The sequence below is a fragment of the Condylura cristata genome, unplaced genomic scaffold (assembly GCF_000260355.1).
Source record: "Condylura cristata isolate star-nosed mole 26May11 unplaced genomic scaffold, ConCri1.0 scaffold00001, whole genome shotgun sequence".
In the NCBI taxonomy this organism is placed as follows: domain Eukaryota; kingdom Metazoa; phylum Chordata; class Mammalia; order Eulipotyphla; family Talpidae; genus Condylura; species Condylura cristata.
The window spans coordinates 64421628-64449422 of record NW_004567102.1 but is presented as its reverse complement, the minus strand read 5'-3'; the positions used below and the strand labels follow the sequence as shown (position 1 = coordinate 64449422).

Here is a 27795-nt window from a genome sequence, read left to right as displayed (position 1 = left end):
CTTAACAGTATCACCATGAAGGAATTCTCATGAAAAAAACAAATTATCATTAAAAAAAAAAAAGGTCTGCTCAGGTCTTTAGTTCTTGACAGCCTCAACTGGACACTGGTAAAGCACATTGCCACATTGTGTAGATATTCAGTGATTTAGAAATTCTGCCATTGATACAAAATCTTTTTTAGAAAATGGACATGTTTTTGAGCAGTTGAGACTCACAGCAAAATTGATTGGAAAGTAGAGATTAACTGTGTATTCTCTGTCCTGGCACTTCATAACCTCCTTCACATCAACATCCTTTACTGAACAGTACACTTATTACAACTGGTGAACTTGACTCAACATAGCATGATCATCCAGAGTTCCTGGTTCACTCTTAGTGTTGTACTTTCTATGCATCAGACAAATGTATACTGGTATGCATCCACCATTATGTTATTAGGGTATTTTTCACTGTCCTAAAAATCATCTGTGTGCTGGCCCTCCCTGGTGGCGCACAGCACTAAGAAGCTGAAACCACTTCCACATGAGTTCGATTCCCGCCTGCCCCGGAGGTGACCACATGGCGTGGCAGACCTCTCCTGACCCGCCTGCTGCTCCCCTCAGCAGTGTACTTCGTCAGTCTGCCTGTTCTGCTCCCCACTCTGTCTCTGGTGAAGTCTTTCACCACCCCTGAGTCTCTGGCCTGTACCCCAGTTCTGTACGCACAAATAAATCTTTAAAAAAAAAAAGATCTACGTGCTACCTATACAACCTTCCACCCCTGTTACTCCCAACAAAACATTGATCAGCTTACTGTTTCCATAGGTTTTTGCCTTTTCCAAAATGTCACATATTTGGAATCACTGAGTAGTGCCTTTTTCAGTTTGACTTTTTTCACTTACTAATGTGCATTTAGGATTCCCGGATGAATTTTTATGTCTTGATTGCTCATTTCTTTTTAGTGCGAGATGATATTCAGTAATCAAATATACCAGTTTATCCATTCATGTACTGAAAGGGTGTCTTATTCTAAATTTTGGCAACAGTGAATAAAACTGCAGGAAACATCTGTAGAAGGTTTTGGTGTGGACTCAGTAGCCTAACATTTTAGTTTTAAAGTGAATTGACTAAAAAAAAAAAAAAGGCACATCTCTTGTAGAAAATTAGAGAATAGAAGACATTTCAGGGAAATCAATTATTGTTCCCTATAAATCTCATCACCAGGACTACCTCGCTTTATTATTTGATGTATCCTTCCATTTTTGGCCTGTAAATTACATACCTACACACATAAATATGTTTTAATATAATGGGAAACAATATTTTTGAGGAATTGCCAATGTTGTTATTCTTCCAAACATAATTTTTATTTTCTATGTGGTAGTGCTTCATATACATATAATTTATTAAATCTATACTAACATGGGCATTTACACAATGTATGTAATACTGGGCAGCTTTTTAACTGAAGTTTTGTCTGTGTTCCCGATTATTATAAAAATTTCATGTGCATGGAATTATGATCTCACAAGTAAAAATGTTTAAAGCTTTTGATGTGTATTACCAGAGCACATCCCATACAGACTGCCAATTTAGTTCTCACCAAGAACTAATAAATGGACCAATTTACTGCTTTTTGAAGCTGCTACCTATCAGTCCATTCCTCCCCATCTAATTTTTTAAATTAACAGATTTATTCAGCTATAATTTACATAGCATAATATTCAGCTGTTTAAAGTATACAATTCAATGATTTTTCATGTCCCTGCCTCAGTTTCTTAGCAACATGAGTCTAAATAGTCTAAATGGCAGGACCTGGCTGAGGGTGGGGGGTAGGCAGGCTGGTCACATTGTACAGTGCATAGGATTCAGGTATAGACATGAAGTAGAAAACCCAGCAAGACAGGTAAAAGAAGAGATTTTTGAAAAGGTGTTTGTGTTTACTCTTTTTAAATTTTTTTTTAAAAAAAGATTATGCATACAGAATGTGGGGTGCAGGCCAGAGGTGCGGGGGTGGTAAGAGGCTTCACGGGAGACAGTGGGGAGCAGAACAGGCCGACTGATGAAGAACACTGCTGAGGGGAGCAGCAGGTGGGTCAGGAGAGGTCTGCCGCGCCATGTGGGTCACCTCCGGTGGGGATCGAACTCATGCTGAAGTAGCTTTAGCTTCTTATTGCTGAGCTTTAACCTGCTGTGCCACAAGGGAGGGCCTTTACTCTTATTTAACTAACAGAATTCTGAATTGTAAAATAAGACTAGGGAAATGAAATAGAAAAGGTCTTAGAAATTAAGCAATAATCATTATATACAGCAAAATTACCCTAGAAAAAATAGACTCAAATAAAAAATTTACTAAAATTAGTGAGTTTACTTGAGTGGGAGGATAAAAATATATTTAAAAGCAACATATATATAAGCTTATATATGAAGCATATAAATAAAATATTCACATAAATACATATTTTTATGAAGTCTATATAGCATAATCGTAATTGTAGACATATAGGTAATCTGCTTACAAACAAATGTAAAAACATAGAATAGCTAGGCTTCATATCTTTATGACTAATTTGAGGAATGATAGAAAACTTTACTTATTTGATATTTTCTAAAAATATTGTGAAAGCTATTAAAAATAATCAGACATTTAAATGATTATATCAGAAAATTGGACATTGTACATATATAGTTATACACACATGTAATTATCAGTTGCATGAGTTAATTTTCAAGATGACCGGTGATAAACATGTCTTATTTATCATAGTTATTATCATGTTGACTCCTAAGAGAGTCCCTAAAGTTGGGAGAATAAGCAACGGAAAATATTCAAGCATATATTTTTGAAAACAAAACAGAATAAAGAAGTACTTATTCTACCAATATTTAAATCTAAAAAGTTATAACAAATTACAGCTAGTGTTAAGAAAATCAAAAACTGACTCAATAAACTAATAGTGGTTCTGGTTATAGAACAGTAGAGGTTAAGTTTTTAATTTGACTCTAGTATGTATGCACTTCGGCCTCTATAGGTAGGAGATAGGCTTAATATAGAGTATTACATTCTATTTGATAAAGTGGGAATTATACATAGGGAATTAAAGGAAGAAACATTTTGTAAATTATTCTAGAATACCTATTAATTTGAAAACAATAGATGAAATTATGTCAACTTTATGCCATACAGCAAAAGAAATGAATTAAATGTAAAACTACATTTTTAGTAAAAAACATTTTTATATGAAAGATATACATTGTAAATAAAATGAAAAGCCATAAACAAGCAATATATTTAACCATATTAAATGGCACTTTCTGTACACCAGATATGTAAAATCAGGAATAAAAATTTCCTAACAAATGACACTATTTTGAAAAGAATATTTTGCTAAAATTTGAAATAATTGAATAGTCTAGAAGAATACTAATGGATAAATAAACAGGTGGCAGAAGAAACTGTGATAACTTACAGCCATACAGAAGTTAATCTGTACCCATTTATGTAAATTAAAATAGTTACAACTTTTCCATATATTATTAGGTAAGGTTTTATGATTGTTATAATTAAGTAGAGAAAGGTAAAATCAAATGGTCACTCTCAAACCCAACTAAAGGAATGTTATCTTTGTGGAAAAAAAAAGGTATTTCTGAGCAATCTTACAGTGAAGTGAGAAATACTTCTGTGCATGTGCAGTGGTATTAATGGCTTTAGGGATATGCTTATATCTTGGTCCCTGTCCTTCTGAAACCAGCAAACTACTCAGAAAAGACCTTTATAAAGCTTAGTAAGTGTTTCTACTTAACAAAGTATAAGGAAAGATTCATCTCAAAATAATGAAGTGAAATGCCTAACAGCGTGGAAAGGAGTAAGTTGTGATAACATCCCTTGTAACTTAGAGACATTAAAAGCTGTTTTTGTAAATAAGACATTTGAGGCTTGACCATGGTTCAATGTTAAATAAAACAAGTAGGATCCAAATGAATATACATTGCATACCTTGGCTGTTAAAAGACATTTTTATCTTTATTTTGTGTAAAGATTGAAAACCCAATTTTAAATTTAGGTAAATTCCCTGATGTATTTTGGCGCATTCATTTATTTCCTCATAATGTTGGGGAATATTAATACTGTGTATCTTGTATGATTCTATCAGGAGTTAAAGTTAAATGATGTGAGATAAGCATTAGGCACATGCTATGGACTTTGGCATGTAGAAAGTACTCAGTGACTGTTTCCTTCTTTAGAAGAAATCTTTCAAAATCTTTCAAAAATTTAGAGGTATTCCTCTGTGTCTTGAGAGTCAGAATGAGTTGGCCCCTGATGTTCTCAGGTCAGCTCTATCTTGCTTACTATGAAATAACCTCAGGTTTTTGGAGCAGTTGGTCTGTTATTCTTAGTTTTTGAGGGTGTGGTAAGCTTCATCTTTTCTATCATTAACTTTTTTTTTTAAAGATTTATTTATTTATTCGTACAGAACTGGGGTACAGGCCAGAGATGTGGAGGGTGAGAGGATTCACCAGAGACAGAGCAGGGAGCAGAACAGGCAGATCGAGAGGGTACACTGCTGAGGGGAGCAGCGGGCGGGTCAGGAGAGGTCTGTCTCGCCATGTGGATCTCCTCCGGGGCAGGCGGGGATCGAACTCATGAGGAAGTGGCTTAAGCTTCTTAGTGCTGTGCTTTAGCCCGCTGCGCCACCAGGGAGGGCCCTCTATCATTAACTTTTTTGCCAACACTCTGGAAATGCCTGACTGCTCAGAGATTAGCCTAAATGAACATAGACAGTGACTTGCCAAAAAGACCATTCACAAAGACTAACTGTGGTTGGTGACTTTCCACCGTAAGATGAAGACTGTTTTGTATGTGATTATGAGGGATTTAAATATTAACTGAATAGCTAGAGGCATTGCCACAGTGTTACCTCTTCCCAAAACTGCTCCCAAGTCCTGCTGATCATTTAACAGGTCAGATACACATGAGGTCTGGCAAGCTGCTTCGGGGTCAAATCCAGCAAGAATGTGATGAACTAGGTAGAGAGACCATTGCTGATTTTAGGTGGGCTTTTCAAACTCATGTTGTTTTACTTTCTTTGTTGCCAAATAATATAGAATCAAAAGTTGTATTTAAGAAGACAATGTTCATTTTTTTATATGCTTGTGAATTTGGAGGCAAGAAGTCATTTTTCTTTGTCATGCAAATCAAAATCTATTTAAATCAGTAACTCTGAAATCCATTTAAAACTTATGGCTACATTGGAAAATTATATCTCTTCCTGGTTTGAATTTAATGGAAACTGATTTTTAATTGTTTTGTATAAACACGGGTAACAGGTTTTTTTGAACACTGCATGGTAAAAATCAGCAAATATGTCAGACAAAGCACAACATTAAAGGAAACACCATAGCATATGTTGACAGTTATAGAAGAATTGCTGCTGTTTTCACCCTTCACACCAGAATAATTTTTTCAATATTTACCTCCCATGTGTAGAGAGAGAAACATATGGGGTTATACATAATCATAAGCATAAACAGGTGGCTACTTAGGTACATTTAATTTGCAGGCAACATCAATACTGAACAACGCAATCAGCACCACATGGCTCCCGAACTCTTTCCACTAACATTCCATTAGCAAAATTAAGATCATTAAAATAAGGGGAGAGTATGGTCCTCCCTTATTTGGCTTCAACTACCTTTCAGAACGATGAATAAAATAACATTTTCAAATATGCCTTGGCATTTTGCTGTTTCTTTTGTTCAAGGGAACTTCAGCAACTGTGTCTAATGTATACCTTTGTGAATAACTATGAGCAGCACAATATTTGCATTTTAAATGTGTCTATTTCTCCCTATAAACTGCTTATTTGGGGCATAAAATTATGGTGGCTAAATTCTAAGCAATTTATCAAAGCATGGGGTCACACTTCTCAAAGCAACCTAGAAACACTTTACCAAAGCAGTCTGCCTAAAGCAATCATCTAAGGGACATTCCTGTATTCAAATACCGTGGTGAAGTCTGTGGAATTTATTGTTGCTAGGATTTTTTTTGCTCAATGTGCGTAAGATGCTGAATTGTTGATTCTGTGTATTTTCTGTCATCTGATTTGATAGACTGGCACATCTACATTGTCCTCTTTGCCTTTGTAGGTACTAACTTTTGACCTTGTAACCATCCTCAGTGGCTTAGAATTACAGAGTGAAAGGAAATGAGGGCAAAATAACATTATTTTTGTTGTTGCTGCTTCTTATGTGTTAAAGTATTCACTAAGCATGTTACATGTATTTGTTTATTCACTGCAATGTTTATGAAGTAGATGATGTGGTCACACTAGGACTTGATGTCAAAGGCCTGATTTAAAATTTTTAGTGTCATGACAATGAAAACCATGATTTTTTTCTACATATATCAGTAATAAGAATTGTTTTGCTGTCCATATAAGACTCCTTTGAGGGTAAAGGTTGCATAAAAAATTGCTAAAATGTGTAACTTTCTACAAATTTCAGTTTTTCCTACTGTTAATAAAAATAGGTGTAGATAGTTAAGAAATAATTTAAAATATAGCTTCCAAATCTTTAGTTTATAAAAAATATCTTAGACTAAATTCATTGATTGAATAAATCTCAATAGGTCAATTTACTGCATTTTCTTATGTTTACTACATTCCTGGCATGCTCTTTCAGAATAAATTCTCCTGACTTGAAAATGACAATAATATCCATTTTAATAGGTAACAATAAATTTGGAAATAGAAATCTATTTTCTTTCAGCTTTATTTATTTATTATTATTTTTTTAAAGATTTATTTATTTATTCATATAGAACTGGGGTACAGGCCAGAAATGCGGAGGGTGAGAGGATTCACCAAAGACAGAGTGGGGAGCAGAACAGGCAGATCGACGAAGTACACTGCTGAGGGGAGCAGCGGGCGGGCCAGGAGAGGTCTGCCTCGCCATGTGGACTCCTCCGGGGCAGGCGGGAATCGAACTCATGAGGAAGTGGCTTAAGCTTCATAGTGCAGTGCTTTAACCCGCTGCACCACCAGGGAGGGCCTCAGCTTTTATTTTTATGAAGATGACATATTGTATTATTTTGCCATTACTGTCATTATCACTTAGGTTTGTTTTCTTTGAACAATAACAAATTATATATTTCCAGGAATAAGGTTGTCTTACTCTTTTATATTTTATGACCATTTTTTATTTGGTCAAAATTCAAACTGATTTGGTAGGAGTTTTAGGTTATTGTGAAATTGAATTTCCGATATGACATATTCAGTGTATTAAATCTCTTTCTCTACCTCTGTCTCTAACTTGCCCTAGTTAATGTGGTGTTAAGTGACTGTTCATAAGGAGATAGTCTTTGGGTTGACTACAAATAGTACATGAAGAAATAAGTTAATCACAGATTTTTTCCTATTTTCTGCCACTAATATGCTAAACTGTGTACTTTATCATCTTGTAAGGAAAAATGCACAGATCCATGGATAGATTTTTCTTACAATAGAGATATCCAAGAAGACAGCTCTGAAGTGTGTGATTAACTAGAAATAATAGCACCCCTTAGGGTATCAGGCTTCCTCTACTTCATAACATTTTAAGTGTTATTACCTTAGGTGAACACAATTCCCCAAGAAAGAAGACACTGAATTAATTCTTCTGTGACTGATGTCGTCAATGTACCGAGCATAGAAATAAAACTATGTGTCTCTACCATATACAAGAGTCTAGGCAGCTCTATTTAGATCTACTTCACAAAACTGCTGAATTTTCTATACCTGATAATGATTGTGGACTCCTACAAATAAGTTTACATGTAGAGACAAATCAGAATAAATGTACATGTGCACACACAAGCACACAGAAAAATTTGTTGTAGAAAATTTAAGATTATTTCACTAAATTTTTCCTGATAAAGATGTAAGTTCCTTGAAAATAATGTTTTTGGCCTACTGTATTCAAGCATATCATGCAGTAGAACACATTCATTTTTTTAAAGTTTTCTACCAAAGATTGCATATGTGCTACCTTGCTCAATTCTTGCCAGAGTTATATTACCCACACTTTTTAAGGAAATTCATGTCTAAAAAGAATTGAAATTCTGTATGTTTTTGTTAAAGCCAGGAGAAACTTAAAAATATGATCATAAACGTTTGTAGAGTAACTCAAAATAAACATACAGTTATAACCTGCTTGAGAATATTTGATATATGGATTAATTTAACTGGAACATATTGTTGAATAAACTAATGATTATTCTGAGTTATATAAGTATTTTTTTAATACACTGTCTTGTGAGTGCATACTGCTGCATAATATTAGTATTAATTTCTGTGGGTTAAGGAATCAATTACTTAATTTTTTCTTTGGTTTATTTTTATGGAATGTATTAAAATTTCTTCAATAAATTTCTGAAAGTGCTACAAAGCTGATGTGCCCATAAAATAAAAGCAAGCTAAATCAGAGGAGAATTCAGCACTTATGCATGTAAGCATAACAGGCTGTATCTGAAACAGTAAAGTAAATGTATACACACACACACATACACTAGTGAGTATACTAATAGTATTATAGGAAAAAATGGTGAAATTTTAGCAAAACTAGAAAAAAATGATTTAAATTCAAAAGTAGTCAATGATGAGCTACCAAATCTTATGTTTTCCAAAGAAAGTAATGTAGAATACTAAGGTATATTATGCTGTGATTTAATAATGGTATTTCTCCAAGAGTTTTATATTCAAAGAAAATTGGCAAATTCTTGATGGTGTATTTTCTTTAGTGAGTCACATGTTATCTAAAATTTCTGATAACTATTAAATGGAAATATATAGGTATTTTAAACTGGTTAATTTTAGCATAACATAAACTGTCATTTAAAATATAAAACAGTCTGGCCCTCCCTGGTGGTGCAGCGGGTTAAAGCACAGCACTAGGAAGCTTAAGTCACTTCAGCATGAGTTTGATCCCTGCCTGCCCTGGAGGAGATCCACATGGCGCGGCAGACCTCTCCTGATCCGCCCGCTGCTCCCCTCAGCAGTGTACTTTGTCGATCTGCCTGTTTTGCTCCCCACTCTGTCTCTGGTGAATCCTCTCACCCTCCGCATCTCTGGCCTGTACCCCAGTTCTGTATCAATAAATAAATAAATCTTTATATATATATATATATATATATATATATATAAAACAGTCTTCAGTATCTTCACAATGTTATATAACTGTCATCACCATCTACTTCTAGGCAATAGCTTTATAATAATTAATTTGACTGTTAAGCAGTTTCCTTCTAGGATATCATTTAATTTAGTATGTCTAGAGAATATATGCCAGAAAAAATCTAATCATCTCATTTTAAAAATAAAATATGTGAATTTAAGAGATTAAAAGTTTTACTCTATAAATATTTTCATTTCCATTTTTGTTTCAAGGTATTTTTCCCTTCTCTCTTTTATGTTACCTGGATTAGATGATCCAGAAATATAATTAACATATTAAAATTTTATTCAGAAAATTCAAGATTAAGACAAGTATCTCTAGTCTTTTAAAAGCCCATTTTTAAAAATAGTTTATTTTTACATCATTTTGTGCATTTTCCTATCTCAGTTGTAATCCCCGTGGGCTTCCCATCACCAAATCACCCATGTGCCATCACCATAGTCCAGTGCAATTCCTTCCCTCCACTGTTTTTTTATCCCATTCCCCATTCCACCTCCATAAAATGTCTCTGGTATATAACTGTTCATTATTATTATTATTATTATTTTCTCATAAAGGCCCATTATTTTCAAAGCCACATTGTATTTATAATTATGTGATTTTCTAACGATAATTACCATTGTAAGAACTCTCTTTAATATTCACATTTCTGTTTTTAGGTCTTTTTAAGATTGTGGCTGATAAAACACCATACGCTACTATGGAGGAAATTACAAAGACCATCCTTATTGGACCAAGTAGATTAGGTCATCCTTGCTTCTATAATCAGAAAGATATAAAACTAAAGAAATTCATTGTGAAGCAAGGTGAACAAATCATGCTCAACTCTATAGAAGAAGTCAATGGAGAAGTGATGGTGCATTGTGGAGTGATAAGAAATCATAAGAATCACTCATTTACTTTGCCTTTGTCACAAAGAGGAGAATTCTATGAGTGTGAAGATGAGCATATTTATACCCTAAAGGAGATTGTTGAATGGAAGATCCCTAAGAACAGAACACGAACTGTGAAACTTACAGATTTTTCAAATAAGTGGGACTTAACAAACCCATTTCCTAAAGGCTTTCATGGTGCTTTGATTCTCAAGCCTGTTTATGAAATTCAAGGTGTGATGAAATGTAAGTATCGGTTGACAGTGACCCCCCATTGTGGGGTTAATGGGAAGGGAAAGGCTTAAGAGTTTAAAGAATCAGACATGGTCCCTGATTTGTTCGTTAAGTTCTCTGAGAATTAGATTTCCAATCCATAAAGAAGTAAATCATATTTTTGTTGCAAGGATCAAATCCAGTTAAAGTGCTGTAACTGTCAGGTATAGATAAATTAAAATACTAGTTTACTTTTTATCACTGCCAGAATAGAGCTACATTTTAGAATAGAGTGTATTTGTTAGGAAGAGAATGTTTGTATGGAACTGGCCAACAAATTAAGGATGCACAGTTACCTTACTGTGTCCCTTTCTCCTGGATTTGACAATCCTTTTTTTTTTTTTCAACCACTCACCAATGGTTGTAAGATTTCTCTATTAACTGGGAATGCCTGAGATCCAAGGGAATATGATATGGTAAATTAATTCTCATTTAAGCATTTTTTAATATGTGATCTTTATAGAGTTATTAAAATTGGAATAACTAAAAACATTCTTGCCTGTAAGGAACGAATACCTTGACTTTTCAATATTATTGCATAAAGAGATCAAGTATAGAGCAAAGAGTTCTGCAATTTCAGTCAAAAGTCTTGGACTCTAACTCTGGGTCAACAATTTCAGAGGGAGTGGGTTGGGTGAACTGTTTAAACATGTGCATGGAAAAGGCATCATGATACTCTTGTACTTGTTGGGGTTAAGAATGAAGTAAGGTACTATTGAGGCACTACAGATAATTGAAAACGTAAAGCAGGACATAAAAATGTTTTATTTCAAATTTTAGCTATCTCTGCATCATTATTGTTATTATTGTTCATTTAAACAATTAAAAAAATAGTGTGATCCGTTTTATTGGTGTGAGGACAGTTGAATTTTATTGCATACAAATTCAACCAAAAATCATATGAACCTTAGGTTTAGCTAAAGAATTCCACTGAAATAGTGATTTTTTAAAAATACTACAAAAAATTGAGACCACGTGTGATTGTTTTTAATACAATAAAAGTATTGAAAATTTTGGTATCACATTGATGTTCAGCAGCTATCCCAGAATATGCAATCAAAATTATTGTTTTCTTCATTTTAATAAATAAAGGATAGCATTTTCTTATTTTAAAACTTGTTAAATTTATAAAACCATGGCATATCCTATCACACAGCTGCAAGGAGGTCAGTCCAGAACCTAAGCACTTGAACAAGCAATTTTCAAACTTATAGATTTGGGAGAGACCAGCCTTTAATCATCATACTACTACTGTTTTAGAACTTCCATTTCCTCACTCTTCTGGTGAGTCTGTCCTTACTAACATTTCTGTTCGTCTTGTTCTTGATTTTCTTCCTGCTTTGAGGTGCCCATACCACACATGCTTCCTGAGAAAGGTACACAGGTTATTAATTAGAGAAACTACAAGTTTGAAAAATCTTTGTTCTGCACTCACATAAGATTGAGTTGCTTACTTAAGAACTGCAGGTTGTATGTAATTTCTGTTTTGAGAGTGTTGCTCCCTCATCTTGTAACTTCCAGTACTGCCCTTGAGAGATTATCCATGATACTATGAAGTTTCGTAGTAATATACTTTCATTTTAATGGCAGTTTCAGTCTGGAAATTTAGATCCTTCCTTCTAGGATAATTTCTTTGATAATTTGCTCCCAACCTTTTTTTCCCCTTTTCATTCTTTATGTAACATCTGCTCACATGTTGATGATCCCATATTTATCTGTTACTCTTTTCTTCTCCGTATCTCCTTGACTTTAGCCTTTGAGGAAAATTCCTTCACTACAGTTCCAAATGTTTTAATAAATTTTATTGTTAGCTATCATATTCTTAATTTCCAAGAGTTATTCTTCTCACATTTTTAAACAATGTTATCATGTTCTTATTTTAGGGATACCATATCTAACTTCTCTTTATTTTTAAAGATTCAGTTATGCTTACAGAACTGGGGTACAGGCCAGAGGTTCAGGGGTGATGAGAGGCTTTACCAGTGACAGAGTGGAGAGCAGCACAGGCAGATCAATGAAGCACACTGCTGAGGGGAGCAATGGGCGTGACAGGAGAGGTCTGCCACACCATGAAGATCACCTCTGCTGCAGCTAGCTTGCAGTGTTGTGTCCTAACCTGATGCATCACCAGGGAGGGCTTCTCTTTTAAAAACTTTAAATTACTTTAAAGTTTGCTATTTTCCTTGCATTTTATCTGCCTCTTTGGGGCTTTTCATTTTTCTTTTTTGTGACATTCTCTTGTATCTTTCCTCCAGTGAATATTTGATTTTTATATCTTTTCATCAAATTTTCCATTTGTTATTTGAGGAATTAAAACACATATATTTACAAGCAAGGGACTACTTATATATACACTCTTTGATCATGAACTGTAGGTTTCGTTTGGCTAGTTTTTTCATTAGAGCATAGCCCAAGTTCAGGTCCAAGAAATTTCCTCTAAGATTTTTTTCAGTGTCACTGGAGAATAACTTCTTGTTATCTTCTGAGAATTTTGAAATTGAGAGAGGAGTAGGAAAGTGGCCAAGGGTCTCACCACTCGCCAGCTTTAGACTCTCTTTGCTTTTAGTCCTGCGCTTCCACTTGCTGAGGTTCCAGCTACTGAGACCCTTTATCCACTGTCCCCTGAGGGAGAGGTGGAGGGACAGTCACTTACCATAGAGAAGAGTCAGAGATCTGGGTTTAACCATTTTTCAGACGTTCACATAATCCCTTTCATGCCCCTAAGTTTTTCTAAATTTTTTCAGAATCTCAATAATTGATATATTCAATAAGCCCAATATATAAATGTATGAAATGACAAAAGTAATCATATATGTATACACCTAAATATCCTGAACAGCAAAGACCCCAACAGGGTTTTTCTCACCACAGCCTGATTTTATGTGTTATGAGGACATATTTAACAATTCAGTAGCTATGGGAAATACATTCTCAGTTTATGTCAGTAATGTTTATATCATTTATATTTGCATATCAGGGTTAGTTTTTATTAATAGTGTTTTTTCTAATGTGTCCATCAAAATAACATGACTTAGCATGGGTACTTTTGTCTGCTTCCATTTCATATTCTTCTTTTATGCTATAATCAATAGAAACATCAAACAGTTGACAGGAAATTAGTTTTTTATTTATGCATTGAATTTTTATTTTATGTGTGAATGCATATATGTATATTGATTGATTTTTATATTAATAAATACTTTGAACAGAAGATAAAAGATACTATAAATAAAATATATACTTATATATAAAATATGGATAAAATGATAAAGTATATATTAGATACAGTTATTTAAAGGACATGGGCCATGCAATTATGGGATCTAATAAGTTTTAAATCTATAGGCTAGGATCTCACTGGACACAACTGAAGGAGTTGAGCTGCCATTTTGAGGCAGAATTTCTTGGATACTTTCACTTTTGTTTTAGACCTTCAACTGATAGGATGAGACTGACTCAAATTATTAAGAGTAACATCTTTAGTTTTAACCAAATCTACAAAATACATCCACAGCAATATTTAGATTAGCATTTTATTAAATAACTATATATTGTTCAAATTCACAAATAAAATGAATATAATTTTAGAAATTCAATGAAAAATATACCACTCTTAGAAAATGAAAATGTCCAACAAAGATATTACTTATTATTGTTTAATAATATTAGAGGAACTAGAAATAGAATTTAGAAATTTTGTTGGAAAAATAAATGAAGAAACAATCATTTGGCTTTCAAGATTTGAATAAAGTTTGTTTCAGCAGATTTCCAATTCTAAAGTATTCATGTTTAATTGCAAAGAGCAGAACCTCAGATGCCAAAAGGAGACTAAGAATATTCCAGAAGCTAGTGTTAACTTACAGGAGACAAGTATTGCCCATTACTAGCTAAGTTTAAATGTAAATTTATATTTTGTTTTAATATAATTTTGGTGGAGTTTAGTTAAGTTCACACTTAACTAAAAGAGCTTTTACAGTTAGAAATGCAGAAAAAAATACATTATAATTAACATTACCACTAACTGTAAAGGGACTTTCCCTGAAAGAATAGGCAGAGGGGTAAAGTTTAATGAAATGACTCAGCAGTATAAAGAAGAAAACAATTACCTTCTTAGAGAAAATGAAATAGAAATTGATTTTACAAGTATCCCCGTTGGTTAACCAGAAAACACACAACAAGAAAAACTCATTTGCCTAGAAAAATAAATTGGGAATTCTTATATCTTAGATTCCTAGTTGTTTTACTTCAGATTAGTTTGCATTTGGAAAATTTGCAGTAACCACTTGCAGGAATATCTTCCACACAGTTGTTGCATTTTTGTCATTTTGAAATCAAGATATGTATTTTGGAAAATGTTTTCTTATTTAGCTTATACACTATAGTCTTTTGGGGCGAGAGGATAACCTTTTTCCAGTTGTAAAATAAAATTGCTCATTTAAGAACTTTTTTAAATATACATACACATGACTGGAATTATATCTGCCAAAATATAAACAGTAAAATCTAAAGCCAATAAATTTCTAAATTACTGTCATTTTTTTCTCTTCTCATTTAAAAAATATTTTTAAATACACATATATTGTTTCATAAGAAAAATAACCCAGATGTCAACATATAAAACACCTTCAACTTATATTGTTATAAGCCAATACTGTTACTCATAAAACAAAAGGTATTAAATGCTTTATCATGTAGATATCCTTGACTATTATAAGATGTTATAAAAATTAGCCACACCTATTCTAGGATAAAAATTTGAGGATATTTTATCCAAATTACAGTTTAAAATGTTTTCACTTTAGCTATTGGCTGTGGAGAATTTAAAGCATATGCAAAAATAAAGAGACTCATTTTGTTTTAACAGATTACCAGACATGACAGAAAAATATATACAATTTGAAGTTGGTGCAAAAGTATTTAGGCAGATTGAGTGGGCAATATACTGGGTATTGGTAGGCTTCGTGAAGAGAAAGGGAGTTGCTCTGACCTCAGTTTCTTTTTCCTTTGTGTTAGCAAGTTAATTTGCCAAATTCTTAAATTGAGTTTGTCATCTTTAATCTCAAGGAGTTTGATTTCCTCCTGCAGTAGCTATACACCTCTAGCATGGCCTGTAAGGGTTATGTTGTCCGCATAGTTTCACATGCAACAATTCTGTTGCCTAGATGTGTGCTTAAGTTGGAAATCCTGAGGCTGGTTTCTTGTTGATCACTGATTATACCCTATTATTTCTGCTTCCTAGCCTTTGAGCCCAGTGTTCTTACTGCCTGGAATATTCTCTCTCTTCATCTTGCCTTGTGGTTTCTGCCTGTGCTTAAAGATGTTACCCATACATCTTTCAGAATCTATTTTATTCACAAACTAGGCATGTTATTTCTTTCCTCTTATCATGTATTTAATCAATGCTTTTATGCAATTCATTTTCATTTCTTAGCTTATCATTATACTTACATATAAAAGCATGACAAATTTGCATGTCACCCTTGCACATAAGCCATGCTAACCTTCTCTGTATGGTTCCAATTCTAGTGTATGTCCTGCTAAAATGAGCACTGAAATTGCTCATTTCAAAAGTATGCAAGGAAGAAAGAATATTGCCAGACGAGTGATGAACGAACCTGGGAAATAGTGGCAGATCATGAAAATGCTGTAAGACAGTGTGTTATAGAAATTATCAAGAAATTACTAATCTTTATAAATTTCTGTTAATGTTAACATGTAACTATCTTTTTTTTTAAATAATTTTTTTTTAAGATTTATTTGTTTGTGCATACGGAACTGGGGTACAGGCCAGAGGCTCAGGGGCAGTGAGAGGCTTCACCAGAGACAGAGTGGGGAACAGAACAGGCCAATTGACGAAGTACACTGCTGAGGGGAGCAGCGGGTGGGTCAGGAGAGGTCTGCCACACCATGTGGTCACCTCCAGGGCAGGCAGGAATCGAACTCATGCGGAAGCGGCTTTAGATTCTCAGTGCTGTGCTTTAACCCGCTGCGCCACCAGGGAGGGCCAACATGTAACTATCTTTAATGGAAGACCATTTATAGTGTTCTATGTGGGAATGTACATGAAGAACAGATAAATAATATCAAGGCAATATTTTAAATGTCTTTATAGTCTCAAAGACTTCTGGGACTTTGGGCATTTGGAAAGGATATAGTCCATTGGGCAAGGAATATATTGGTAGACACCCCACTAACACCTAGGGTCCCCAGATAACTTCTCTGACTGTGACCATACTGTGGTACTCCTTTTCCACCCAGGTGTTAATCATACACCATTAGAGAAAGAAAGAATATTCACATTGGAAAAATAACTACATCTTGTAATCCATTTCTATATATTATTCTTAAGTACCTTGTGTCCCTTACTTTCCATTGTTCTTATTGAATTCCACATGGTTGAATTTTGTGCAAATAATGCAGTCTTGAGATGTATAAAGGAGGGGTCTCAATCGAAGTAGAAAAACTTTCTAAGCTAATTTTATATATCCTATCTGGATTCATGAACATGTGTTAAAATTATACTAGAAATATGAAAAATGCACATTCATATATATTTACACACATATATAGTTATATATGATACATCTGTAGAGAAGGACATGAGAATGACTAGAATGAGGAGAATGGTTCCCCTTACGCTACAGGAAGGAAGCTGTGATATAATGAGATTATAGGACTCTAAAGCCTGTTAATGTCTCTACTTTAAACTGAGCATTTGATTATTGGCATTTGTTATATATGATCTATTTTACCTCAACATTTGCAAAAAGGAAAGCTCTCAGTAAGAAATGTTATAACATGATCATCTGAGTTTCTTTTCTTCAATGCAGTTTATTTGGCACCATGAAAGTTTCTAATACTACCTCACAGCAGTATTTTCCTTTTAAGCTTTTTAAAAATTTTACATTTAACTCTATATAATTTTTTTTCATTCTTTATTCACCTACAATGTAGACTTTATCATCTTGTGTGGAAATTCCCAGCACCAGTTCCCCATAGTTCCATCACCATAACCCCTTGTGCACTTCCCACCTCTATTTTGATCCAATTTCCTCCTCCCTTCCAACGGATGTCTCTGGTTTACCACTGCCTATTGACTTTTGTTTTTACTTTGCTGTACTTACTTATCCCCTCCATCCCTTATTTGGGTTCCCTACCTTCCTCCTATAGAGAAACCATCTGGTATTTTTCTTTTTCTTTCTGGCTAATTTCACTAATTTCCAGCCCTGTCCATGTTGCTGTGATTAGTATGAGTTCATCTTTCTTAATTGCTGAGTATTATTCCATTGTGTATATATACCACATCTTTTTGATCCAATCATCTATTTTTTGGTCATTTGGGTTGTTCCCATAGCTTACCTATTGTGAATAATTCATAATAATATTTTCATGACAAAATATTATAATTTGTCCCTTTTATTTATTTTTTTTTTCAGTCCAAAAGGATATAGTTCGTATCCTCCCCAGTTTGGATGTTGAAGTTAAAGACATTACTGACAGTTATGATGAGAACTGGTTTCTCCAGCTGTTATCTACCCAAGATATTTTTGAAATGACCAATAAAGAATTCCCCATTGTGGCGGAAGTCATAGAAATCCCTCAAGGAAATCAAATCTTCAGAAACATTTTACAACCTGGTAAAACCATTGTGATCCATGAAAAATACCAAGCTGCCAGGGTCTTAGCTTCAGAAATTAGAAGCAATTTTCCTAAAAGACACTTCTTGATTCCCACTAGCTATCAAGGCAAATTCAAGCGACGACCTCGAGAGTTTCTAACTGCGTATGACCTTGAGATAGCAAAGAGCAAGAAAGAGCATCTCCATGTGGTAGCCACCAAAGCTTTTCACTCCACTCAGCATGAACTGACATCCGTATCTGTCGGGGACCAGTTTTTAGTGTATAATTCAAAGACGACTGAAGTCTTCTGTGAGGGAACTAAAAAAGTAGTGAATGTTCTGGCCTGTGAAAAAATTCTCAAAAATAATTATGAGGCAGTACTGCTCCCTTTGTACATGGAAGGAGCTTTTGTAGAAGTGATTCATGATAAGAAAAAGTACCAGCTTTCTGAACTCTGTGCACAGTTCTGCTTGCCCTTCAATGTGAAGGTATCTGTGAGAGATCTTTCCATTGAAGAAGACATTTTGGCTGCAACACCAGGACTGAAGTTGGAGGAAGCTATCACAGACTCCTATCTCCTCATAAGTGACCTTGCCAACCCCAATGAGTGCTGGGAAATTCCTGTTGGCCGCTTGAATATGACTGTACAGTTAGTGAGTAATTGTTCTGGGTGTTCAAAATCATTTCCAGTCAGGACTCTGGTTGAAGAGATCACTGAAGAACAATATTACATGATGAGGAGATATGAAAGCTCTTTCCTACACCCTCCACCTCGTCCTCCCAAACATCCCTCAGTGGAAGATACAAAGTTAACCTTGCTAACTTTAGCAGAAGAAAGGGCAGTCAGTCCACCTAAGTCTCCCAAGGTAAGGCTGTGATTTGGGGAGCTGGTTGATGGGGGTTCCTCTGAAATGTTTTTTTCTTAAGGCAATATATAGCGAGTTTCTTCTGAGTTTGTTTTTTCTTGCTTTCATGAAATTTTACTCATACACAGTAGATGAATGAGTAGCAACAGAGCATAAGCTATTATAGCATTATGTATTTTGATACTTAACTAGTAAAGGCGACATGAAGTTTATTGAATTAGAAATAGCAGGGATGACATTTGGTAACGATGACCAAAATTGTCTTTTCAGTGGCTTTTGGTAATTAAGAATGAGTAGTAAGTTTCCTTAGAGGAAATTGCTTTTATTTTGGAATTCTTGTTCATTTTTTCTAGGTAGAGTTGTTTTAATACTTTATGCAGGAAATGAGCATATAATGAAAGCCCTTCTGGGGGGTTACTGGTAGCATACATCTATAACACGTCTTCATTTTGTTTTATGTTCAGAAAGATGTAAAAATATCTTGGCAGACTGTGTGTGAGAATATAGCATCTGCCCATATTCTGCCTATCTGAGAATTGTGATCTTCAACATTTCTATTGAAAAACAAAATCAATAAAATGCAGACAGTATGAGATCATTACAGAATCAACAACTCCATAACCACTCTAAAGATTTTGGGAATTCAACTTCATTTCTGCTTTAAGTCTTTGCCTCATGAAAACTGCCTGCTGAGTGCCTGGAAAGCACTTGCCCTTACCCCAGGAAGCCTGGGTCGTTTATGGGCCGACAGTGGTTCTGGGCTGTGTGGAAGGAGCACATTCTGGCCTGGCAGCTGTTGTGCTGGCGGCTTGGGGAAACAGAGCAATTATAAAACAAAGAGAGATGCTGTGTTTACTCTCTGTACTCAGGGATGTTAGGTGCCTCAGGCTCCAAGTGTATGCGTATAGAAATACTTTTAATTCTACTTTTCAAAGATTGCATTCTGACTGTATACTGAGGAAATCCTGTAAGTAGATGCTGGATTTTGAAGTTCTCTGAAAGGTAAAACCTGCAGAAGTTTCTATTCCAGAAAATATGCATTTTGAATGTGTCATTTAGAGTAAGACAACCACTCCTAAATAATGTTGACTAACTGGCTGCTATTAGTGTGGAGGGTGTATAGCATCCCTTGAAATGTATTTTGTTACTGAATTGAATGATGTGAGAGATGGAATGCTATCCTCATTGTGAGTGGTAGGCAGAATGATACCCACCCTTTCCCCATAATGTTCCCCATCTCAACCCCCAGAAATTGAATATATGACACAGAATGGCAAAACACACTTTGTTCATGTACTCATAATAACTTTGAGATGAAAGTACCCTGAATAACAGGTGTGGTTACAAAACCGTTTCTTTTTGTTTTCAGTAACATCTTTTTAATTTTTAGCTTATATATTTTTATACAAAATCTTCATTTTTTTATAATATATGCTTTCTCCTCTCAGGTATAATCCCCATGATTTCCCACTACCACTTCACGTGTGCACCATCACCACAGCCCCTTGTGTTCTACTCAACCCTGTTTTGATCCTACACCCTCCTCCACCCCTGTTTAGCTGATTTATAGCTGCCTGTTGACTTTGATTTTTAATTTATTATAATTACTCTTTTACTCTGATCCTTTACTTGTTCCCTCTACATTCCTCCTGTAAGAGAAACTCTGTTATTTTTCTTTTTCCCTGTGGCTTATTTCACTGAACATAATCCCATCCATCTCCATCCATGTTGCTGTGAATGGCATGTTTTTTGGGGTTTTTTTTTGATTGCTGAGTAATAGTCCCTTGTGCCACCACGGAGGCCCAGTATGTGAAGATTTTGATACAAAATAATATATATCCACTACCAACACAATAAGAACAGTCAAAAATCTTTAAACTACTAAGAAGGCATACACACACACACAAAAAAATAGAAAGTGTGGCCCTCCCTGCTGGCGCAGCGGGTTAAAGCACAGCACTGAGAATCTAAAGCCGCTTCCACATGAGTTTGAGTCCCGCCTGCCCCGGAGGTGACCACATGGTGTGGCAGACCTCTCCTGACCCGCCCGCTGCTCCCCTCAGCAGTTCTGCCTGTTCTGCTCCCCACTCTGTCTCTGGTGAACTCTCTCACCCTCCGCATCTCTGGCCTGTACCCCAGTTCTGTATGAATAAATAAATCTTAAAAAAAAATAGAAAGTGTTCAATGCCATTTGACTGAGTCAGATAAATATGATCTCAGTGTTTCACTAAAAGAGAAACTCACAAAACAATAATGTTTTTCTAAGCTACTGTTTGGGAAAAACTTTTCCACCCTTCTAGATTTCTCTGTATATTCTCACACTGCTACTGTACTCATAACTCTTCTGACACCACATGTGTAATTCTCTGACACTAGTCTGGTGTCTTGCAAGTTAACTCAATTCCAACACTATCTACCCAGAGATAGCTTCTGATTTCACAGGGTAAGGATCCCCTCCAGGAGACTGCTTTAGTCACAACCCAACCACTAGCAGCTTCCCAGTTAACGCTCCAGCTTGGCTACATTGGAGGTGCCTGCCCTTCCCCATTGGGTTTGATTAATTTGCTAGAATAACTCACAAATCTCAAGAAAATGCATTTGCCAGTTTATTTATATGATAAAGGATGCAAATGACAGTCAAATGAAAAGATATGAAGAGTGAGGTCCCTTGTCTTCAGCAGCTTGAAAGCTTTCAGAATCTGGTACTTTGCAGAATTTTATAGCAGCTTCCTCCTGTAGTTGTATCCAACTAATAATCCATTTCAAATTTCTAATTATAACTTAGTCTTTTAGATGTCAATCCCCATCTAGGAATCCCATACCCATCTTTACCTTATTAGAAAAAAGACACTATAAAATTCCAATGGATTTAGGATGCCTGTGTCAAGAAACTATCCTCCGTTATTTTTCTTTTTCCTTCTGGGTCAAAAAGAAAAAATGGGTCAAAGAAAAAAATGTTTGAACAAAAGATGCTACTAGTGTTCTTATCACTTAGGATATTACAGGTTTCAGAACTTTGTGCAAAGAACCTAGAGCAGTGTCTCTCATACACACACACACACACACACACACACACACACACACACACACAAATATACATAGAACTATGTGTTTTATATTATCTCACAGATACTAAAATAAAACTAATGAAATCTTTGACTAATGAAATATTTTATTTACACTTAAGTCATAAGATTCCAGAACTGGGGCCTCGCTGGTAGCAATATCTCACATGGTGCAGCAGACCTCCCTTATCTCATCTGCTGCTCCCCTCAGCAGTGTATTTCAGCCAGTCTGCCTGATCTGCTTCCCGCTCTGTCTCTAGTGAGGCCTCTCACTCCCAACCCTGGCACCTCTGGCTTGTACTCCAGTTCTTGTATGCATAAATAAATAAAAATAAGTCTTAAAAAATTCCAAAACAACTTAATAATTTTCTTTTTCACTGACCAACATCCTGCATTGATCCTTGTGTCCAGTTCTGCTTCTCATTGCTAGAGAATGACCATTTACTGAAGTTTATAAAGATACTAAGAGTTGTTTGTTAAAATTTTTAAAGACTCAGCATCCATTTTCATCTTAGAAACTGGTTGATGGAACTGAGATATAGTTAAAACTTGTAGCATTTGGTATTAGTTGGTATTAGTTACTTGATCCATTTTTAAAGAGTTACTCTGTAGTAAAGAACACCTTTTTGTTTTCCATTATAGTTCTGGTTGAGTCAAAAAGAGGAAAATTTTGGTGAAATATGTCAAAGCATGTCTTGCCCCCCAAAAGGTAACAGAAGATGCCTAGAAATCCTAGGTTGGAGACTTGTCAGAATGTTCTTGCTAGATTAAAAGTTTATTAGTTGGGCCCACCCTGGTGGTGCAGCGGGTTAAAGCACAGCACTAAGAAGCTGAAGCCTCATGAGCACAAGTTTGACACCTGCCCTGGAGGGGATCCACATGGCGAGGCAGACCTCTTCTGACCCGCCCGCTGCTTTCCTCAGCAGTGTACTTAGTTGATCTGCCTGTTCTGCTCCTCTGTCTCTGGTGAGTCCTCTCACCGCCCCTGCACCTCTGGCCTGTACCCCCAGTTCTGAACACAAAAATAAATTAATCTTTAAAAAAAATTTATTAGTTGAGAAAGGTGTGTGACTCCTTTTTTAATTCTATCAATTCTAGTATAGTAGATAAAGAGCTGTATTTTTCTGAATATCACTTTAAAAGATCAATGTATGCCTATAATTTACCTGTGTTCAACCGCCCTAACCCCCTTATTGTCAGACATTTTGATAGGAATCTGTTTAGTGGATCAATTCTGAAATATACATAAGAGTCTTGTCAGTTTCTGCATAATCTCAAAAAATTCTTACAACCAACTACTTCTTATTATCATAATGTCATCCTTTCATATATTTCTTTTATGTTTCTTCTGATATCTACATTAAAGCCCTTCTATCTAGGTATACTTTTGAAGTGATTGGATAGAACACTTTTTATATTTTACAGACAGGAAGAAGTCATTGAAAACATGTCTGCAAGACTTGGGATTGTACGTGGGATACTGCTTTACATTCAGTGAACAGTATTTAAGGGTTATTCAAAGTTTAAATATTCAGACTCATTTAACTCATTAAAATACCTTCTTACATATGAACAGAGTATCAGATGCTTCAATATATAAGTTTACTGTTGCCTTCCTAGTGGGTCATTAACTTTATTAGGTAATTTCTTGCTCTGTTAAATAACAGGACAGATGTATGGGCGGGCTGTCTAAGAGTAAAAATATAAATGTACTTCTAGTATTAGATGCATTCACCTTTAACAAATATTCATTGGCAGTTATGAGCTTCACAGTTTCATCTAAGAAGTCTAGAAATTAAAAATATATGATGAAAAGTTATAGGAACTAAGATTAAGTACAAAGAACAATATTCCAAGGTAAAACTGTTAAAAGTTTTCTAGCTGAGGGAAAAGCTAAATAAGAAAAGATTAATTGTAATAGAAATTTGAGAATTTGATTGTGGAATTTAAATGGGAGCTGGGTAGGGTGAAGTTAGAAGGCAAATATCAACAGAGATGACAGCACATCTCAAGGACAATAAAGCTTTACATTGGAGAAATTTATTGTTGTTTTGAAATGTGATGGTTTATTGCTCGGAGCAATAGTGTATAGTGTCGAAATAAAGGTGTGGATATATACCTAGTGACCATTCAATATCCCTTTTATTTACATTATTTACATTCATGGCATAATGCAGAAATAGCATCTTTAATATTTGTGCATTCTGATTCCTAATCATGTTAAAACATAAAGGGGCTAAATAAATGAGACTGGGCCTAAAACTGTATTCTAAATAGAGATGCTGTGGGGTCGACTCTCTTCCCCTAGGGTTAGTTTCTATGTTAGAAGTAGTTTCAGATAGTTTGAAAGAACATCTACTCACCAGGGTTTTTGCCTGTCGTGGATATATATGACTATGCCTTCTTAGTGCCACACAGGAGAAATCTAACATCTGTATTCTGATGAAAGGGCCTATAACTAGATAGAAAAACAAACCTTTGGTTGAAAGATGAGATATTCCACTCCTTCAGAGACTGCAGCTGGGACCAGAAATCTTGCATTTCACTAACTCTGTTTGGCCATTTAATACCCAAGTGTCCACTTTGTTGCTGAAATTTCTAGATTTCTTTCGGACAAGAACACCCACAGGAGACATTAAGGCAAAAAGCAAGGGAGGCAGTAATGGCAAGGTACTGTGAATTGAGCCAAAAACAAGCCCTGTGCCAGAATTAGAGCAGGGGCTGAAAGAGGCAGAAGGAAAGCAAAAGTTCCTGGGAGGAGCAGAGAGAACACTTCAACAGCTGCTGTGAACACTCACCTCTGATCGAGTGTGACAGTTCGAATAGCTGAAACGTGTTAAAGAAACCCTGCTCTGGTCTAACTCTAAATCTCTAGGAGTGGTATTGAATCCACTTGTTTGTTTGTCATCCATAGGACTTGGTTCCAAATGATGTGACTTGTGTTTTTGTTAACTGAATGTAAAGATGTGTTTGTATTTCTAGCTGATTCTGTACTTCTGAAGATTGCTATCTGCCCATTCTGGTGTGCCCTCTTTGTCTAACTTAAAAGTGGTAAGCCTGTTCCCTTATGAGTATGGAAAATTAGTTTTAGCAGTTTTCAAATGCCATAGGAAATTAATGTGGAACATGGACATACTTCAAATTTTGAGGTTTTAAACCCAAATAATAAGGAAACTTATATTCTTTCTTCAAAAACTTGACAAATTTTAACAGTGAGATTCACTTTTAGCATATTTTTTAAAAGATTTATTTATTTGTGCAAACAGAACTGGGGTACAGGCCAGAGGCTCAGGAGTGGTAAGAGGCTTCACCAGAGACAGAGTGGGGAGCAGACAAGCAGATCTATGAAGTACGCTGCTGAGGGGAGCAGCGGGCAGGTCAGGAGAGGTCTGCCACGCCATGTAGTCACCTCTGGGGCAGGCGGGAATCGAACTCATGCCAAGTGGCTTTAGCATCTCAGTGCTGTGCTTTTAACCCGCTGCGCCACCAGGGAGGGCCACTTTTAGCATATTTTTAAAAATACTTCTTTTTAAAAAAAAAAGATTTATTTATTTATGCATACAGAACTGGGGTATAGGCCAGAGGTGCAGGGGTGGTGAGAGAATTCACCAGAGACAGAGTGGGGAGCAGAACAGGCAGATGGACGAAGCACACTGCTGAGGGGAGCAATAGGCAAGTCAGGAGAGGTCTGCTGCGTCATGTGGGTCAGCTCTGGAGCAGGGGATCAACCTTGCACTGAAGTGGCTGTGGCTAGCTTGCAGTGCTGCATCCTAACCCATTGAGTCACCAAGAAGGCCCCACTTTTAGCATATTTTAAACAAATATTTATTTGTAGGTCAAGGCACATACAGAGTAATAAACCATGGCTTTAGGTTGCTTGAGGTTTATAGTCTAGTGAGTGGCATGAGCCTGTAAACAACTAGCTACAGTAGTAGGAAGTTAAAGGGATCAGAGGGAAGAGCAAAGAATGAATGGAGTGCTGAGCTGAATATTAGCCAAACTCAAGTTCCAGCTGAAACCTTGCAGGTAGAAATCTATGGCCAGTGGGAAGTACAGACTTTTTTTTTAATTTTAATTTTTTTTTTTCGTGCTTCTGGAGGTGGGAGAATGATCAGAACTTTTACAAGAGGATTGACATGTACTGCTTTCATATTTCTAGCTGGGTAGGCAAAGAATAGTTTAAATACATTTTAAATGAAAAAGAATTGATTAAATTAAAGCCTGATTTTAAGGAATTCTGACAAAACATAAATAAGTTATCAAACTAAATAAAATACTAATTTTCTCTGGAGAGTTTATGTCTAAACGACATTGATTCCATTCTGGAGTGATAAAAGTACACTCCTCCGGAAATGCTTAAGTGAGACAAATATGGGTCCCTTTTTAGCTTTTAAATAACTGAGCATGTTCTCATTGAGGTTGGGAAGGTTGAGGAGGGACTTTTGCAAAATAATAGTCAATTCTGTACTCCACCTCCTTCTCATCTGTGGAAGAGCTAACATACCAAGTATGTGATTATGTTTCCAGTGTTTGCATTAGATTTTAATTACATAGAATTGTGACTGAAAAAAATATCTCAGTAGATGGGCAAAATGATGGAATAGACTTTTGGTAAATCACCTCACAGTAGATTTCTGGCTTTTTTTTTTTAAGATTGATTTATTTATGTATACAGAACTGGGGTACAGTTCAGAGGTGGAGAGGCGGTGAGAGGATTCACAGAGACAGTGGGGAGCAAAGCAGGCTGACTGAGGAAGTACACTGCTGAGGGGAGCAGCAGGCGGGTCAGGAGAAGTCTGCTGTGTCATGTGGATCACCTCCAGGGCAGGGATTGAACTCATGCTGAAGTGGCTTTAGCTTCTTAGTGCTGTGACGTGCCACCAGGGAGGGCCTGGTTTCTGGCTTTTTAAGAAGGCTGGAATTGTCTTCATTTTCTTAGCATGCATGGCCTGGAAACCCATGGTATATAAAGTGAGAACTTCTACTTCCTTTAAACTCTATAGAAATTAGTGCCTAGAACTACTGAGTTTAGTATGGTGTCATTAAGTATATGTTCTGTGTTTTAACTTCTCTACCTTCAGTTTTGTTTTCGAAAAAAAAAAGTTTTAATTGAATTATTTTTATTGAGGTAACATTGATTCACAAAAGTGTGTATGATCCAGGGGTTTAGGCTCACCATCTTGAGATGTAACAGAGTAGTTGGAGCCATCTGGATAAGGCAAGTTCCGACTATTTGCAGTTTTTAAAACTAAGTTATTTGACTTTTCTATTACTACCTTTATCAGTTCTGAATTTCAGAATAAAATTCTTGCCTAGAAATAAATTGATGATATAAACTTCATATATAAACAGATTAGTTTTGCCACAACTTCTCAATTTCCTCCAAGTCACTTGTTATTTGTAATCTTTTTGTGTTTTCACTGATATCACATACACTTATTCTTTGCTTTCCAAATCAAATTTCCTGGGTAAATGTTAAGACAGAAAGTGAGTATAAGATGTCTTTGAGAAAATGCATAAGGATAGTTTATGTATATTTTTTTCAAAATTTGAAAAGTAGAAAAAACATTTGACTTAAAAGCAGGAGAATAGTAAAGTGAAACTGTATTTTGGCTTTAAGAGAACAGAGGGCTCATAGAGACTGTAAAAGTTCATGGAGAAAGAAATGATTCATACAGATGTATGAAACCTTTTTCTACACCAAATTTGTTTCAGTTACTTTGTGCATGATCCTCACTTCAATGTGACCATGATACTTTAGAAATAGACCCTATACTTCATTATCAAGATAGAATTCTAATAGATTATGTTGATTTTTAGCTGTTTTATAAATTCTGTCTTTATTATTTACTTTGAACCAATAACATAACTAATTTTACACCTGATGAGTAAAAAAGGAATTCTTGTGAAA

The 27795-nt window shown here is 35.4% G+C and overlaps 1 protein-coding gene across 1 annotated transcript in view; it reads left to right on the top strand.

Moving 5' to 3' along the window:
- The window catches only part of THEMIS (thymocyte selection associated), a 75251-nt gene extending 55554 nt beyond the window's left edge, over positions 1–19697 (top strand). Inside the window, exons 3-5 of the mRNA XM_004674110.1 lie at positions 9849–10307; positions 17771–18819; positions 19485–19697. Of these exons, the coding sequence (XP_004674167.1) occupies positions 9849–10307; positions 17771–18819; positions 19485–19697 (1721 nt within the window). The remainder of the gene's footprint in view (positions 1–9848; positions 10308–17770; positions 18820–19484) is intronic.
- The last annotated feature ends 8098 nt before the right edge of the window (positions 19698–27795 follow it).